At 35.5% G+C, this 19,426-nt stretch overlaps 1 protein-coding gene across 4 annotated transcripts in view; it reads left to right on the top strand.

The window, feature by feature from the left end:
* Nucleotides 1-19,426, top strand: part of LOC121871442 (polyadenylate-binding protein 2-B-like) — a 32,347-nt gene that overhangs the window by 2,723 nt on the left and 10,198 nt on the right. For 2 of the 4 annotated variants that reach the window (XM_042373740.1, XM_042373741.1), the window contains exons 2-6: nt 267-415; nt 1,418-1,590; nt 2,937-3,131; nt 4,262-4,389; nt 16,370-17,422. In XM_042373740.1, the coding sequence (XP_042229674.1) occupies nt 274-415; nt 1,418-1,590; nt 2,937-3,131; nt 4,262-4,389; nt 16,370-16,400 (669 nt within the window). In that variant the 5' untranslated portion in view covers nt 267-273 and the 3' untranslated portion in view covers nt 16,401-17,422. Of the gene's footprint in view, nt 1-266; nt 416-1,417; nt 1,591-2,936; nt 3,132-4,261; nt 4,390-4,776; nt 4,876-16,369; nt 17,423-19,426 lie in introns of those variants that run through there. The other 2 variants (XM_042373743.1, XM_042373742.1) reach the window with 2 other exon arrangements.

Raw genomic sequence — 19,426 nt, 5'->3', positions numbered from 1 at the left:
TTTCATTTAAGAGATTTGGTTTTGACAGGAAGGTGTAACTAAGTCTTGACAGTCACTCATTCTAGGTTTACTCATAAAAGGTGTTTAAAGACCACTCCTCCATTATTAATGAGTCTCAAGAACAAAAAGAGGCCACAATCTTCCCCCACAAAAGAAAATTATGAGTAAGAATTTTTTCCCAGTCTGAAAGTTAATCAGAATTACCATTGATATGTTCATAAAATAAATACCTATTTAAAAATAACAATATAGCATATGCTTTTCAGAGCCCCAATGGAGCAAGAGGAACTGCAGTATGATGAAGGGGTCGATGCTGGCGAGGGTGGAGATGAGAACTTTGTGGGCGGGGGAGAGGATGATCACCAGCTGAACGACACAGACCAGTCCATAGAAACAGAATTGGAAGCCATTAAAGGTGCAGTTTCTAAGTTTTTTTATTGTTTTACTATTATTATTATTATTATTTATTTTTATTATTTATATTATTATTATTATTAATATTATTATTATTATTATTATTATTATTATTATTATTAAAACTTCAGAAGAACAATTCAGTGCTTAAAGGAAAAATTTTGTTAGGCAACAATATAGGTGACGAAAATTGGTAGAAAAAGTAAAGGGATTTTTTTTTTTTTTGCAAACCCTTTCCTTCATTGTTGTTTGGTGGCTGGAACCAAAGGGTACACACGCTTCCCCTAATTTGCAATCATTCTTTCATTAATTTAAGCTGCTGTAACAGATGTTAACAGATGTGTTCTGTTTTGGTGTTCCTCTCACTTCATACAACCCAGCAACCAAAGCCCAACCATCCCCATAAACCATTCAGCACAGTGCTTTTGGATCTTATGCAGTACAGTATATATGCACTGCTGCTAGCTAGATTTCCATCCCTTTTTATCATTTAGCTACTGTATGTCTTCTGCCTCGCCCATCCATGTCCTTATAAAGTCTTCCTTGCCTCCTCTGTCATATCATCCACTGAAGAATATTACAATTAAGCCAGCATTTTCTTAGCAAGGGATCATAAAGTGTTACTGTGGATAACTATGGTTGGTTTTGCAACATCTCATGGTGAGAATTTGTTATAAAAATAAGCAAGGAGTGTAGTGAATGATGATATGAAAAATTTGAAGAGTTGGCACTTTGTTTATGTTGATGATTATTTCAGGGTTGAGTACCTGTATTTTTTTATATTTAATTATTCACATAGAACTGAAATTATAAATGTAAAGTTTTTAAATCTCAAGTTGCCATTAATCCATAATATGTTTAATGTAATGTGAAATTGGCAGCCTTGTGATGATAGATGATGTTTACCAATTGATGAATATTTGACAGATTTTTTTTTTTTTATCCTGTTGTATTGATTGCCTTGTATTTTTTGTACGTTTTGTTTAAAGCATCAACATTTCAGCTCGGGTCAGGGAGATGGAAGAGGAAGCAGAAAAAATTCGTCAAATTCAGTCAGAAGTCGACAAACAGATGAACTTGGGTTCACCTCCGGGTGCTGCTGGAGCAACTTCCCCACTCAATATGTCTCTGGAGGAGAAGATGGAAGTGGATGCACGGTCTATATATGTTGGTAATGTAAGTGTAATAATCTGGCAATTGCTTAACTTTTTTTTGTTTCTTTCATAGAATACTGTATAGGGACCCATGTAGGGTCACCCCTGTCCATTCATTTGTACATTTAAAGAAAAAATCTCACTAAATTCAGAAAGGCTTCACAGTTTGAAAAGAAATGTGATATGCAGCTTTGTGTCTCGCAATTCACAAATACTGTAGTATGTAAATGGCAAAATTCCTATTGTATACTTGTTGTTCGCTGTTCTTAGATTAGCTGTTGCTCATAATTATGTCACCTTTGTCATTTTTAGAAGCATTTTGAAAATAAAAAAATTGGGGGGGTGGGTATTCTGGGACATACAGTATTTAAATTTAATAACATGGGTTTCTGGCAGCTGAACACTTTAATTTTCATCACTGACTTAGATGTTTACAACCGATATTGACTATAATTATGACATAATTGTGACAAATAATGATGTATTGAGCACAGTAACACTACAGTACTGGATTTGAACATTGACTTTTCATGGACTTGTGAAACGTTTTGCTGCATCCAGGCTGTTATTTGTGTTTCAATGGCTTTAGATGTACGAAATACCTGGTAGTTTGACTCGTACATGCTCCTATTGTCATCCATGATTTCAGAGAATACAATATGCTACTGTACTAATGTACTGGTAAGGTTAATATGCCATAAGCCTTCCAAAATGTGGATATGAGGTAAAGAAAATTAAATTTGAGAGTTGGTGAAAAATATTACTCTATAATGCAGGCAGTCCCGAATTATGTACGGGATCCCAGTATTCGTCACAAAAATCTGTAACTAAAATCCCATTTTTTACATTATAGTACAGGTATTTTATACTGTTGAACATCACTTTAATTACATTACAATATTTGTTATGTATGGCATATTATTGTTGTTTTGTATGAGCAGGGTTGCTTTAATCTAACCTAATGCATGGAGTTAACACTGTTCTGACTTAAAAACAGGGTCCAGGAACGTAACTCGGAGACTGCCTGTACAGTATATAGCAAAATTAATTTGAGTTTTTCTGAGGTTATCATTTTGATACTTTCATAAGTACATTCTGCCTCCTCCATCAACTCCAATAATGATGAAAAGAGAAGTTCGTGAGGAGAACAGCTTGTGTCAGCCAGATTTTAACTGTTTCTCCAAGTATGACGATTAATTAATCTTCTCTCTGAATGTTATGCGTGTGTATCATACACACACACACACACCTACACAAACACACATACATACATACATACATACACACACTATGATTTATGTACCATACTTAGATTAAGAAAGATTGGTTTGTGAAAGTGTTAATGAATGTAACTGTGTATTGATTTAGGTTGACTATGGAGCTACAGCAGAGGAACTTGAGCAACATTTTCATGGCTGTGGTGCAGTAAACAGAGTTACTATACTTTGTAACAAGTATGATGGTCACCCAAAAGGCTTTGCGTATATTGAATTTGCGGAAAAAGATTCGGTACAGATGGCTATGGCACTTGATGAGTCACTCTTCAGAGGAAGACAACTGAAGGTAGGACCAAAAAATTTTAATTAATTTTTTCTTACTCTTATATTGTCTTGGTTTACTACTTGTTGTGAGCTCCTATATTATTATTGTTTTTGTTATCATTACAATCAACAGTAATCCATCACCAACCAAGGGGATACTTTCTAACTTTTTCCTGTGGTTAGTAAGGGCTGAATCTAATGGAAATTACCATAAATAATTTTGTAGAAGCCCAACTCATGATGACCAGCACAGCAGCTAATGGTATGATTAATGTTACCAATTCTGAAACTGAATTCCTGCCAGTTAGCAATTCCTGTTTATATATTTTGCTAGATTCACCCTTAAAGGCAAGGAAGAGTGCTTGAAAGTGCCAGGCACATTCATGTTAGTAGTCAAGGCAGTTTCTAGATTTAGTTTTTGTTAAAGAGTGGAGAACCCTGCCTCACAGAGGTAAGTAGTGACGAGTGGGACATAAGTTTCAAGTGCATGGCGAAATAGCGCTTTGTACTCTTCTATCTTGTTCACCCAGAAGTCCACCAAAACCTGGTTGAGCAAGACTGCTTCTAAGGACAGTGTTACTTTGAAGTTCTATAAACTCCTACTTTGCAGGGTGATCATTGTCAATCACTTCCTCTGGCACTTCAAATGTTGTATTTTCCTGCTGAAGTAATCATCAAATGCTTTTTCAGACCTGACAAATGCAGAATAATCTCACCAACCTTGATACCATATATGAATACCGGTAGCTAAAATATGCATTCGCATGTGCATATACTGTATGCAAATAAATAATTATCCGGACCCTCCCCCTCTCCTCCATACATCTCTGGTTCAACAACCTTGCTTTACTGCAGGGAGAGAGAAAAATTTTTTGTGGCAAGTACCTCCTCCTTATTGAACATTTATAGGTTTCAACCCATGGTGACATCACAGTTTCAGGTACTGTACTACTTCATTCATTAATGTAACCTAATCCTTATTTTTTAAGAAGAAAAAATGATAAGGATACCTGGAAATCACATTTAAATTTTTCCTGTTTATTTTGAATTACGGGCTATTTTGCTCATCCATAATCAGAGAGAGATTTGTCCAACTATCAATATTGTAATATGAAAAGATTAAAACAACTTATCCTCATGTAACTTTTGCAGGTTATGCCTAAGCGTACAAACAAGCCAGGGATCAGTACCAGCAATCGACCTCCTCGGGGTGCGAGAATGGTTGGACGTGGACGTGGACGTTTTTATGCTGGTTATCGACCTATGAGACGGCCAACCAGGTACCTGTGAACCTAGCTTAAACTTTTCACTGTAGGTCTTGAAAAGCCTCCAACAACATGTTTGAACAATTCTTACCTTCATATCAGTTAGTGATCAGCTAAATAATTTTTTTTAATTGAAAACACTCTTCACAGATATGATATACATATTATATCCTTACTGAGTTTGTATTTTGTTTTTATAAGGAATGGTGACAGATTTACAAAACAAATTTGAATTTTTTAGTCTTTAAAGCATTGTGACTGCCAACAAAATAAGTTGTGCACTGTTGAGTAAAGAACTTTTTAAGTGGTTCTTGATAAGGTACCCCTGTAACACCACTTAAGTTATGTTTTTTGGAAGGAGGTTTTAGTATTATTGCATCTGTTGTTCTTTTTTCTTGTAAGCTTTTGAGGCTGGGTAAGTATTATGTTAGAATTCCTTAATAAGAAATAAGTTGCTATCTTGTTGAGGATTTTACTACATGATAAAAAGTCTGAATAATGGATATCTCTTTCTTTCCTCCCCTTTTTTTTTTTTATTCTTGACGCTACACTGGCTCTTGTCTCTCTCTCCTTTTTTTTTTTTTTTAAGACAGTCTCAAACCTTTCTGTTTATCATCATCCCCACTCCTGAACTTGATGACATGGTACTGGTAATATGATAGTTTTTCTTGTAATTGAGTAGGTATATTTTATTACTTATTCATTTCTCTACTGAACAAAACTTAACTTTTACTTTAACCTAAATCTTGGTTGTTGGAGAGTATTTATTTATTTATTTTTTTATGCAGGAACTTATCCCAGCATACCATTATATTAAAACTCCCGAGAGCAGACAGGCACCATTCATATTAATCTGGTATTCAGTTTTATTATTTATTTAATATTATTATTTTTTTATATAATTGTACGTACGTCTAAAACATGGCTGGTACCTCCATATTACATCAGAAGATAATTCAGATGGGTAGGAAAAGTTTTTTCTGCCTTTTTTGTTTTCTTTTCTTTTTTTTTTCATATTTACTTGAGGGGAAAAGCAATGAATCCTTGTTTGATGGTGGTTTTTTACAGGTTCTCCTACACATAACTTGATATCACCCTTCCTCCACATGACTTGGTCTCAGGACACGTGCTGATTCTATCAGTGACACTTGCATCTTGTGTACTTTATACCTACTCCCTGTTCTTCTGCTGTTCCCTATGTTTTTGAATTTTGGATTATGGGTTTCTACATCTTTGGACAAGTATTCCAACTTTACATTCAAACACTGTTTTATAACTTCTGTCAGGATCTAGCAACTCTAGTCAATAAGTTTAGGGGTCCCAACCCAAGTTTATAGAGTCCCAACTGTGCTTAGTATCTAAAAACCAAATAAATTTGATATTAGATTATTCTTTGCCTTCATACTGGATTCCTGAATGATGTCCTTATCAGAATGGGGTGTGGCCCAAGACTACTGAGTGGAAATCTTGGTTTAGATCAAGGTTGTCAAACATTGATGCTTGAAGTGTCTCCAGAGGGTGCATGAGATGGCTTTGGGATGTACGAGTATTTTCCATGTTGTTTTGGCAGTGTTGCTAATATTTAATAATATTATTTATTCAAAATTGAAGTAATTATTTTTGTTCTGTCATAATCTATGAATAACAAGTACAGTACTGATATGTTTTGTGTGTATATATATATATAAGTATATATATATATATATATATATATATATATATATATATATATATATATATATATATATATATATATATATATATATATATATATATATATATATATATATATACTGTATATATATATATACTGTATATATATATATTGTTGTTGTTTTTTGTTTTTTTACCCATTTGTAATATTGATGGGGTGGGGATGCTTGGTCCAAATGAATTTTGTCAGTGGGTGCATTAACCAAAAAATGGCTAGACAGTGCTGGTTTAGATGAACACATCTAAGTCAGAATGGGGTTTCCATTTCTCGTAAGGTTTAGAACTTATGAGACATTGGTCTACACCTGGTTCAGGGTTTCATATCCTGAAAGAACTGATGGTTCGTTTCTTATTTCTTATGTATATAGGGCTCGAGTTTCTTGGGGGAAGTCAAAAAAGGAAGGGGTCAGAGCACTGTACGTTATACTCAGCAAACTTTCAAACCCTCTTAATTTTTAATGGTATCTTTTGACCAAGTGGATATCCTTTGTAACCCCAGTATGAAAGTAAAGAATAATTTAGTTATTGAATATATAAAGTTCGTAGATCCCGGTCTCAAACTGTGGCCCAGGGGCTTAGTTTTGATTCCCACGTTTGTCAACCAATATGGAGTTTCTCTATAATGACCTCTTTATAAAAACAGGATTTCAGGATCAATCCTCTAATTACTCATTTCTTCATCCATTTTTCCTCTGTGTTCTTACCTCATCTCCACCTTTATTTAAGCAATCCAGAGAAAGTGCTGCATTGCTGTGTACGTGAATTTCTTAATCTACAGTATTCAACTTGTAACTTCATGACCATTTCTGAGGAATTCTAGATTAGCAGCTTGTGTGTACTGTAGGCTGAGCTTTTCTACCACCAAACCTTTTTACAGCTGATGGTTTAATAAATTTTCCTTTGGTTCTCTTAACCCACTATGTGTTGAGCAATTATGACTATGAGTGTCTGTCAACTTCAAGCAGAAATTGGAAAGACATAAACAGTATCAAGCAGACTACGTTAATGAAATTGATTGTGGAAAATGAATTGTGCTGAAAATGTTCCTTGATAATTTTAGTGTAATGCACATACATATACCTCACTCTTACACTCACTCACAATCACACTCAAAATGAACATTGGTACCGTACATAATATAAATCCTCCTCATATCCAATAATTTCATTGAAATCATCATCATCCCAGATTCTGTCTTTTGAGAAACCATTCATCAATAAATAGATGTGGCCTTCAGAAACAAAACACACTTCCTCAAATCTTGAGGTACCATGAGCAACTGGGGTAGCTTGGAGGTAATGGGTTTGGTCATTCAGTTGACTCCAGTATGGCAGTGCTGAGAGTACACATTTATATACTGGTACATGTTTCATGGGTAAATTTTATTTTATCTTATTTTTAAGGTAAGGAATGAGTATCCATTTAGAACCCAATATTGCATACTTGTGTATACATGACATTGACACTGAATGGGTTAAAGACTTGAAGCCCCTGTGAAATTAAAAACTAAAGATATCTTCCATCCTTCCTGAAAGGTCATTCCAAACAGTTTGTTTACAACATATTTTCCGCCATACTGCGCTTAATCTACGAAACTCGGCCTAGTCCAACCCAACCCATTTCATGGTATTTCAGTATTTTTTCTTGGAATACAGGCTGTTGAGTTGTTACAGGTATACACACTACTAGATTCCTGTATTGTTTAATTATTTGTACTTCATTGTTTATTGATGTAACCTGTGCACTGTACTGTATATTAATGCAGGCTTCCTCATATGTGCTGGGGGTTGCATTCCTAGAAAAGGCTTGTGTAAATGAAGATAGGTTTTCATAGTAAATGGGGGTAATGTTCTCAGCCATAGCCAGTGTCCCATTTGGTGATTTTTTTTGTTTTGTGATTTACGGTGTAATATAAGTACTTAATCAAACTACAGTGAAACCCCAAACAAGTAACATTTTACATTACATCACCTTGTTGTCAGAAACTCCATTCCAGAGGTAGATAAGATACTGGTACCTGTATAGCATAGTGACATAAGGATATATTCCAGGACTTTAGAGAAGGAAAACATGAATAAAAAATGTAAAGTTAAAATGTGATAGAAAATATGAAATGTGGGTAAAGAAAAAAACTTTAAAAATACTTTTAACCTGGTGAGTGGCAGGGGTTTCTCACACCTGAATATAGTCATGTGGCAATAGCCAGAATAAGATACCTAAGTGCGACGCTACTCCTTAGAGGGTTAATAAGATGATAAAACAACTCGCACTGTGGACTTGTCTTGGAGCTAGCACTATATTAACACCACTGCCTTAGCTCCTGTTGCACTCCTCCTCCCCTCTGAAATAGCACTGGTGAGAGAGGGAAGGTAACAGGATCTACTCAGAGAAGGATTGACCTGGTTGTTGCTGTGGGCTGGAAGGTTTCTTGGGGGAAGGCATCAAGGGCGGACTGCCTTGACTTCTCTTTGTCACAAAGCATCTCAGAGTACCAATTCATGGTTTGTAATACGCACCTTTTCACTCCACAGCATAATTTTTTTCTAGTCAGGATCGTGTTGTTGTCTGTACTTCCCATTATTTTTTAAAGATTTTTATTATCATTATTTGCCAACTTTGTCATAAAGGAGCTTTGTTTTCAGAGGATTCAATTTACCGTATTTACTAACAGCAACAACACTAGGAATTGTGAATGAATGATGCAAAGGTACAGGGGCGAGATCTCTGGTGTGGCTCAATGTTTGTGTTCATTTTATGGGGATTCCGTTCCAGGGGCAATTTACATCTTGGTATGGTTCTCTCACCTAAATGTATTACCAGTATAATAACTAGCCAGTTTGTATAAATATTATTACTTAATACTGTATTTATAAAATGTATGAGGCAAACAAATGAGAACGGGAAAACAAATTATTTTAAATAATAAGTGTTATCTGCTTTTGTGTATATGGGGTAACATCAGGAAATGGACAAGTACTGTATACAATTCATAATTTTGTTGATTTAAATTTTTTTTCTGTAATACATTAAATTTATTTTTTTAACAAAATTACCATATCATATAAATAAGTCTTAATTCATTGTCATGTAATTTTCTGTTATGTGTGAATGCAGAAAATTTCCATCACTTTTTAAGATTTTAACTATTTAAAGCTACAGTATTTATGTTCTAAAATGTAATACTGTACTGTACTGTATAAGCATTGGCAGTCTACACTATATGCACTCCCACTCACTACACAGTATGTAATTTTACATCTTAAGGAATTTATAAATTAGTGGACACATTTCATAGTGTACTTAAATGCAAGAGTCAAGAAGGCAAGCATGAATTCCGCATGCTTCCCTGTTGGGCGCTGTAAACGCTCTTGCGCTTCGCCTTGTACAGGATACAAGGGGGTGCCTTATAATAAGGTCCCCTTGCCAGGGGGCAAATCTAAATACCTGTAGTGCACTAAGTATTTTTAGTAGTTTTTTGTCGGTATTAATTATTGCCTGTCGTGCGATGTCAAAAATTGAGCTTTAGCTATTTTGGACTGCACTACAGCCTGTACCACTTCAGATAGGGTTCGCTGCATAGTTGGTATTCTTTTGCCAAGCCCGGGTTAACCCATTCATGTGGAAAATGGCCATAAAGCTGCAATGATGATGATGAAGGCTTCAGATCAGGCACCTGTCCGTCTTGCAGATTGACGTATGATGTTCGTAATTTATCTTTTGCTATTTAATACAAACAAGAACCCATACAGGAGTTCCCAAATTTTATTTTTTATTTTATTTTATTTATTTATTTTTTTTCATATTAAGTTATTGTAAGATACTGTACTAGGGTATTGATACAGGCACCTGGGAGTGTCGCTATGTTGGTTGGTCAGTTGTCTAGGTTGTGTGTAGAGAGCTGTACATTGAATATATATCTGTGTCTAACGCTCCAAGAATGACTGCCTGTGCAAAGGGTATCTGTGAGAAGATCTGTAGTGAGACAAGAAATGCTGTACTGCAAATGAGCCAGAAACCATCCCAGCAATATCTAGATTTTTTTATTTATTTTTGTTACGTACGGTAATCCCTTGTCGACTGCTAGAGTTATGTGCAGAATTCTCCTGTGGTTGACAGAGGTGCTGGCTCTAATAAAAAAAAAGGGTGTGTATGCTACTTATTTTTTTATAATACAGGTACTATATAAAAATGCTGTGCAGGTATTAAAAAAAAATAATGTATTGTTCCCCAAGATGCTACAAGTCTGGCCGTGATGCTTCCCTTAGCAGAGCAAATGTGCACGTGAAGTTTTTATTATAGTAAAAAACATAAGGGAATAAACATTCTTCGTGTACCAGTGAGAGTTACCAGGATCAGCTGGGGGAGTTATGTTATGATTATTTTTCAACACAGTTTGGAATAGATAAACTTAACTTTTCATTTTTTTTTTTTTTTTTACCTAGTTACATGCACACACAATCCTACATACATAATGTGCAAAAAAGTAAAAGAAATAACTGCAATAAGATAAAAAAAAAATTAAAGGAATAAACGTTTCTTTGTGTGTGAGAGAGAGGGAACGGAGCATTATGGGTCGACAGGCGGCCGGGCTGGTTGCTATGGTGACGCTTGAGGTCGTCCATGCATGAAGCAGCCAGCATCTATGCAAATGGCGGCTGTGTTAAACTTTGATTTTGCTTTTCCATGATAATTTTAGCTTCATATTTTCATCTAGCTAGTATTTTATTAATGTTTTTAATGTGTTAGGTAGTAAATTACATTAGTTGTATACTTTTTATTAGTAGGTAGGTTTTGTTCTTGTTTATGAACTGATCTCGTGTTTTGGGGGTATGATATTGGGTTTTTTTTTTTTTTTTTTTTGGGGAACTAAACCCTATTTTTCCCATATTTTCCTATTCGAGATCTGAAAATTTACCTAAAGTTTTTTTTTTTTCTATTGTTTTACCAAACCATTCGTATCTCGGGGATACCTGTACATGTTGAGATATAACAAAGCGACAGAGAATCTGACATAAAATTTGCCTACGTTGCCACTTACCCAAGGGATTTTTATTCTGCTTATTACTGTAGTTCCGTCTGTGAAATTGTCTAGAATTTTTGTAAAGTCAGCAACTGCATATCGTGATCTTTCTAGTTTATGTCCTAAAGCCAGGCAGCTCTACTAATACTGCATAGACTGGTGTCAATTTATTAGCATTTGGGTATGCAGAACTTCCCTCCAACCGTCCTGTCACATCATTTGCCTCAAATAAGGTGCACTTGTTACACACTTATGGGTGAGGATGTTTTCTCCGAGCTGAACATGTCCAGTCAGCAATCTTCATACCAGAGCTTTATCTGTTACCTTTAGAATTCAGGACCTATCTTTTACTCACAGTTAAGTTCCTTGCAGACTGCTGTCAAGAGTGAAGCTTTCGACCAATTCTCTCCAGGCTGCTTCAAAAAAAGTTAGATATCAGAGCTACAGGCTGCTTCAACAAAAGTTAGATGTCAAACCTATTTTGCTACTTTTTAGGGATAGTTTACAGGAATTGCTACACATCTTGTTGTTATCTTGCAAGTAAGAAGTGCAGTTAACATTTCATAAAGTTTGTTTATGGTATTTTATACTTGATTTCCTAAGTCTGGGCTAGCCTTGACTGCCCTCTCATGCAAGTTTACATGGTCCATCAAAATTTTTGGCATACCTGTGATATGCTTTGTAAGGTTCAGGCCTTGCCATAGTGATGTTGATGTGACAAGTGTCTGTTCATAGCTGCAGGATAGGACAAACATATTCGGTTAGCTCTCCTGGACGACCTATCTTGTTGAGAGCATATCTGTATATTAAGTCTACAAATCCAATTTTCCTGGGAGTCTTTACATGTTTTGTGTTCATTAGTTAATTATTTATGAACCTTAGAAAATCTACCTGACTTGCTTGAATAGGTTAGGTAGGACACTTTTTGGTTTGAATAACCTTCTGAGGTACCCTGTGAGTTATGACTCACAGGGTCAATAAACAGCTCCAGGGTCTTTTTGCTCCCCAGAGAGACATGACCTTTGCATCAATATTAATAAATGTACCACTTGTTATGCCATAGATTATTCGCTCACCTCAAGTATGGGACTTGTAGTAATTTTCAAATAAGTAATAGTTACTGCTTCATTGCAAATGGACTAGATTGTACTTTGTTTTGGTTATTTATGTTGGAGATCTCGCTTCAGGCATTTAAAATGAATCAGATTACTTCTGCAAGATAAATGAGAGGGGAGTGAGTTTTTTTTTTGCCACATAACAGTTAAGTAATTCTTTTACCTTCACAAATGTATGTCATGATATACCCTGCACAAGGCACAAATCTTGCAAGAAACAATACTTATGGTTATAAAAGGATTAAAACATAAAGCTCTGTACAGTAGGTAAAAAAAAGGGGGGGGGGGCTAGCAGTGGTTCCTTGAGTTTCACTAGTGGATTTGAGTTATCTTTTGGTTCTGTGTTACTTCAATGGGAAGTTTCTAGTTAAGGAGTGGGGGGGACCTCATGGGTTCCCTTTTCTTTCTATTTTTTCTGCCTTTTCTTTGCTAACTGACAGTCTATACAGTAGTTGGTTTCACTTGTTCATCTCCATAGGGCATGTTCAATGAATTTTGGCTTTTTGAATACTGACTGCTCTCTTTTTCCATAAGTTCCAGGATCAAAACCTCTTGATTGCACAAAACAAAGGCAACTTTTTGTAGCATCTTTTTGTCTTGTCTTTTCATGATTCTGAAGTCGTTTTTCTAGTACATCCTGTAATCAGGATGGTTTGCTCAGCTAGAACTTAATTTTGAAGGATTGGGCCTAGATTTTAAAGATGGTGGATGAAATCGTTGATAAGAGCATACTTATTTGACCTCTTCTCTAGAGGGCAACAACTGCCGAACCTAGTTCTCATTCAGGACAGGGGCTGATAGAATACCCAAAGGCATTAATAAATCAACCCTGGCTTGCAGTTCAGGGGATTGAAGGTAGATCCTTAACCCCAGTAAGCCACATGTATTACAAGAACTGCATGGTTACTCACTCCACTAGAAAAGAGGATATAAATGCCAAATCCTTCTACTATTTAGAGATTTGTGTGGAATTTGGTGATTTTCTGTTAATTTTGAGAGGCTAGTGGCATTCTCTATTTGTTTAAAAACCACTGATGCCTCCACCCACCAGAATGAGCCTGCTTTATGACAAAATTGTTGAGGTGCAGGTCGTGTAGTAAGCTGTGTGGTGTATGTTTCATTAGACTTCCATCTTTTGGGCAATCTTGACTCCTAATCTCCCTTCACTTAAGGGCAGTGGTTACTGTTGGGTAGTTGGTTAATCTATGGATTAACCCCAGTTGCCTTATTTTGGGAGTTTTCTGGCCCTACCCACCTGGCTTCGACAGGAGTGTTATATGTAAGTAAATTCACAATGGCATGGTAATAAAACAAGTTCACAGAATCAACCTTTTTGCCAGTTTGACTGTAGTTTTGATTATTCCAATAAAAGGTTTAGTTTAGATCTCCGTCTTTTCTGTTGATTAGTCCAACCCTCCATCCTGGAGTGGATTATGACAGGTGTGTTAATTCGGTTACACTCGTTTTATCCCACCCCCCCCCCCTCCCCTCCCAGATTTTGTCTTAAAACCATTTAACCAATCTTTATTAATTTTTTGCCCTTATGCATTTTGATGAGATGTTGCAAAGCTTAACCCTTGATTTTTTTTTCTTGACTTAACCCTGCGGGGCTGTTACTGCCAGCAGTATCCTAACCTGGGGCTTAAGGGTTAAGCCCCCTTACTTTATGACAACAGGCTAATAAATTCTATATTTTTATATTACATACATTTAAAAATATTGTCTTTTGCATTCAGAATTTGGCTTGGTCAAATATAGAATGCAAGTAATGTTATGTAGTACCTTTTAATATAGAATGAATAAAATAATTTCCTTCTCCAATAACTGTGTACCCTTAGTGTGCATAAGGATAATTTCCATGGAAAGGTTTAAAGTTATATTTTTTCTCCCTCTGCCTGAATGTTGAGAATGGTAAACGACTCATAAGCAACTAAATTTTTCTTCTTTTTGCATATTTTATTATTATCTGTTTACTGATTATTCACAAAATTGTAAAAGTGGGGAAAAATGTTGGTCTGCCTTAAGAAAATATTATTAGCTGTGTAAGCAGTACAGTACAGTCACCAACTTATCATTTACTGAGGGACAAATATTGATATCTTCCCTAATGGGATAAACTATATTTCTATAATAGGCTATTATAACCTGCCAAATCTATTACAGTGAGTTCTGCTATAACGCGTGTTTTGATAACGCTAATTTGCTCTAACGCGATTTATGAATTCGGAACAATATTTGTATAACGCGATCGCTTGTTTGCTATAACGCGATTTTTGCTTACTATTTCTCCAATTTTGTGGTATTAACTGTGAATATGGTAAAGAAGAATATCTCCAAAAAGCATTCTGATGATAGAATTCCCGGTGATTATCGTAAAAGAAAGGATATAACACTTGAAGAGAAGCTTGATGTTATCAACCTCAAAATCACCCTTCTCCCCATCAAGTTACATTCATATTTTTTCAAGGTAAAGTGTTAAATTTACTGTATGATTTCATTATTAGATATGAATGTAACATTTATTTAGACTGTGCTATCCTTTGTGTTAGGCTAACTACTAAATTTTTTTCGATTTCGAGTAATCTGCACCTAACCCTATTTTCTCCATAAGCCCTGTTATTTCTATTACGCGATTTTCTATAACACGATATTTTACAAGAACACAATTATCGCTATAGCAGAACTACCTGTAGTAGGATCTTCACAAATAAATTGCATTAGATTTGACCACACTTCATGAGACAACTCACCGACTCATTTATGGAGAAAATTTTATGCTGCGAGTTTATATGTACGTCTTTTCTGTTTGATCAGTTTATGCCTGTAGGTTCCATTAATTTCTTTCCAATAACAGACTCTAACTCTTGCTGCAGTTCTTCCTCTACATTCACATCGATTGTCAGTCCATATTCATACAAGTCCCACTTCTGTCACCATTCACTTGTACAGTTGTGGAAATGTGTTCTACACCCCCTGTGGTAACCTGTGTCTTCAAATGGCCAACCTATATCAAACCTATCCCTCAGTCATGTCCGTCGGTACATGACCAATTACCCATTCATTCATAAATAGTGATAGTGTTACTGCGACATTACCGTTTGGAGACATGGGTTACCACGGGGTATATGAACACATTTCCGTAAATGTACCTATACTCAATCCACATTAACACCTCATTATGCTACCGTCTGCATTCACTTGGTCCACTTCTCAATCCTCATGCTCCTGGTCCACTATTTAGTCTGCATTCACTTGTAGTTTTTGTTCGTGCGTTCCACTTGTCATTGTTCACACTTTATCACTTCTTAGTTGTCACGATGTTCTGCATTTTTGTTCCCATTCAGACTTCTGAGGCCATACTGTATTTACACCTTCACCACTTTTCAATCACTTATTCTTTATTAAATCCAAGTTTATACTGTTTGCTCTTTTTGTCCACATTCCCTTTTAGCACTTAATCAGTCATCACACTTAGTTCACGAGTCAGTTCTCCTTCACAAAGGTTCTATTTCCATCAACATTCACTCTTGTTTAATAATCTCAGTTCACATTTGTACTTGTTCAATTGTAATAAAAATTTGCAATGTACTGTTAACATTCACACAATTTTTCCGCCACCGTCATCATTCATGCAGGTCCACTTTTCAATGCTCATTTGGCCTTAGTTCCTTCAATTTGAAGTCCAGTACATTATGTTATACAATTTCAAACTACCCCTTCCATTTGACTTAGTTCCAGCAAGTCATTTGGTTAGTCAGCACAAATTTCTTCTTGATTTTATTATTTCTTTTTAACTGTAGTAGCAATTGGTAGTAGTTCATTAAGTGACAGCCAAGTCAGTTAACAGACTTTGGGGAGTTAAATGTTGCAACTACTGTTATTTCGTTTTCTGTAATTGATGTGTGGAGATCTGTGGTATCAAAGGCCTAGGAGAAAGTTCACTTGATCCCTGCATGGGAAGTACCATACGCAAAGAGGAGGGGGGAGGGCAAATACACACACACAAGGGTATATTATATACAGTATATTACAGTATTCTAAATAGATAATGTATAAATAATGTTAGTAACTTGGCACTCCCAAGGAATAAATCTACCAACTTGCGTGCCTCAGCTAAGCAGCAGCTTGATCGCATTTGTCATTTCAGGGGACGGAGGTTCTACTACAGCCCTTATTAATGGCCGCATGTGGAGGAAATGCGGAAACAGGTGGTTGCAGATCCATACTTCCGTAATTGCTTTACTTAATATCAGTTTTTTGTTTTTTTGTTTTTTTGCAAAGGCTTTTTCCTGTGAAGGTATTAATATTACCCTTGACCGATTCCCTCTTTTCTGGTAATTTGTGGTAAATAATAAGACAGTTTATAACTTAATTTATTATGTGAGTGGGGTGTAAATTTCTGATAGGGGGGGTGGGGGGCTTTAGGTAGTTTTATTTATTTTTTTTTATCTTTAATTTCCAGGGGTCTTCTTATTCTCGCTTTGGTTGCTACTGGACACAGTTGTATGTGTCATGACAAAAATAACTTTTCCCCCTTTTTTTTATATGGGTTGGGTAGATATGGAAGTTAATGTGACTTGATCAGCTGGTGTTTAATACTTAGTGATTAATGCAGTATTAGTAGTGTGTATAATCCCTGGATAGCCTTGACAATAAGTTGGTACTCATAATGAAATATAATTTTGTAAGATTCAAAGCACAACACTTGTGCATAAGTAGGATAATTGCTGATCTTGTCACAGGTTGGAATGGGATTAGATTTAGTGGTAAGCCTATCTAACCCTTCCTTTTCAGCTCTGCAATAAAGGCAATCACAGGGATTTCATATTTTTCATGTTGAAGCATGTAGTAGACTCATGTAATTTCAGCCATAAATATCAAATACTCCTTGTCTCTGTCGCTGTGTGTGTCTCATCAAAAGGGTTTGGAATTACATGAGATAAGTACTAATAATTTATAGTGACTGGTCTTCTTTTGACCTAAATTTGCTCACCTGTGATTGCCTGGCATCCCCAAAGGAGGTTGGAGATTTAAAAAAAAAAATGTATCAAAATAAGTTAATGAATAAAAAAAAAGCAATTTTTGACAAAAAAAGATTAAAAAGATTCACAAGGGAAAATATACAGATTAGATAAAAAAAAAGATGTTAAGGTCAGAAAAGAGGAACATTGTAAAGACATTAATAAATGAATTGTTAAATTTTTTTTATTTCATATACCTTCTTATGACAAAAGTCTGAGTGTTTGTGACCTTATTTTTATTTTAATAATTTGATAAAATATTTTCAACACTTGAATGTAGTATTTAGGAATATATCTAATTGAATTTGCTGAATCTTTCATCTTATGACATCAAGCAATTACTTGAACTGTGACAAATCTTGGTGAAATTTTATTTATTTTTTCCAATACCAGTAATTTACTGTTGTAACTGTATGCCATATAGTACTTTATCCAAAAGAAATCCTAGAAGAAAATGTAGTCAGTTGTGGGGGTCAGTAGACTTAAGGGAAACATACAATTTCCCACCATTTGGTGCCTTATTGAATAACTGCAGTTGAAAGTATTACAGTTAGATGGAATGATACAGATGGGTGATAAGAAAGTATAGCACCATACAGGGTATTATGGAGAAATATGGAGTCCTAGGATTGAATGGATATGGAGAGAGAGAGACTGATGGAAATGTGTGTTGCAAGACGAATGAAAAGAGGTCGCAATTATGCATGGAGGCAGAACTATAAGCAGTAGTACTGTAGTGTGTTGTTAAACTATTAACAGAAGAGTAAAATGTCTTAATCAGAGGCGATTATTTGGTAAAGGTACAGTAATGATAATAGGGAGAGGAAGGTTCACGATGAGATGTTCAAAGAACCTGAAAAAATAGGTCTTTGGCTGAAAATGAAAAGAAAAATTAAACAGGTGGAGTGTGGGTATAAGAGAATGAAAATGAAAATCAAGCTGAAGGAGAGGATGGACTTATGAAGAGAAGGAAGTGAGCATTATTACAAGTATGGGGTTATGAAGTAAGAGGAATACAGGGATATTAAAAGGAAGTAAAGAGAGTGGTGAATGAATGCAAAATCTGTAAATGAAAGGTTTTAAAGTGACAAGTTTTTCTGGACGGAACTGAATAGGGTAAGAAAATTAAGAAACAAATGAACATGGCTAAGATTGCAGGAAATCACTACTGTATAGTACTGTCTGTTGTCAAAAGAGGGGTATGGGAAGATTATTAAAAAACTTTTAAATGCGTATGAGGAGGGAAGTTGAGTTATAATGTTTGGGATAGGGTGAAAGAGGAAGAAGTGAAAAGTAAGGAAAAATGAAATTGGCTGTAAGCAAGCTCAAGTGGTCAGGCATTGGTTGTTGTTGGAGTCGTTGTTATGTTCATGATAGAGGTGGAAGAGTGATATGGATGCAAGTGCACAGGCTGTGTGCATGGCAAGAAGGAAGAACACAGAATGGCAGATAGCATGTACAGGGGGAAAGATAACAGAAATGTATGCAAAAATCATGCAGGAATAAGTTATTTCATGTACTACAGAATGATTATGGAAGTTACTATTGAAAGCATTGTAGCTAAAACAAGTTTAACAGGGAATTACATAGATCAGAAAAGGCTTTCATGGAAGAGCACATGTGAAAAGTTTGTGGAGAAATGGGAGAATTTGTTTGTAACATTTGTGGAGCAGTATGCTGAATGTTGTCCAAAGTTTCAGTAGAGATATGGCTCCCAATGAAAGCAGAATTATAATAAAGGATGTGTAATGCTGCTGAGGGTTTTTAAGAGGAAAAGGCAAGATTAATGGAGAGAATGCAAGTTTGGTAAATAATAATATGGGATGCAAGTGGAAGGCGAGTAAGTTTGTATTTGCAGTTGAAACTGCTCTAGTGGGTGATACAGAAGAAACATTGCAAGTACTGTACAATGTTTGTAGTCAGGAGAAAATAAATATTAAAACAAAAGTAAACTGGGTAGAATAAATAAAGGAGTGTTTGAATGGAGATAAAATGGATGAATTGAGATGTCTCAGATACCTGATTGTGGATGTGTCTGTAAATGGAACAGTGAAGGATAAATATGTTGACAGTAGCAAAGGGGAAGAACGAGGTGCATTGGGAAATGTTTGCGAAGATGGCATGAGCATAATGACAGAATGAGAAATGAAATACTAGTGGGAAGTGTATAAATCAGAGGTGGA

This window comes from Homarus americanus, unplaced genomic scaffold (genome assembly GCF_018991925.1).
Source record: "Homarus americanus isolate GMGI-L3 unplaced genomic scaffold, GMGI_Hamer_2.0 scaffold45698, whole genome shotgun sequence".
NCBI lineage: Eukaryota > Metazoa > Arthropoda > Malacostraca > Decapoda > Nephropidae > Homarus > Homarus americanus.
This window is presented reverse-complemented; position numbering and strand designations above follow the sequence as displayed.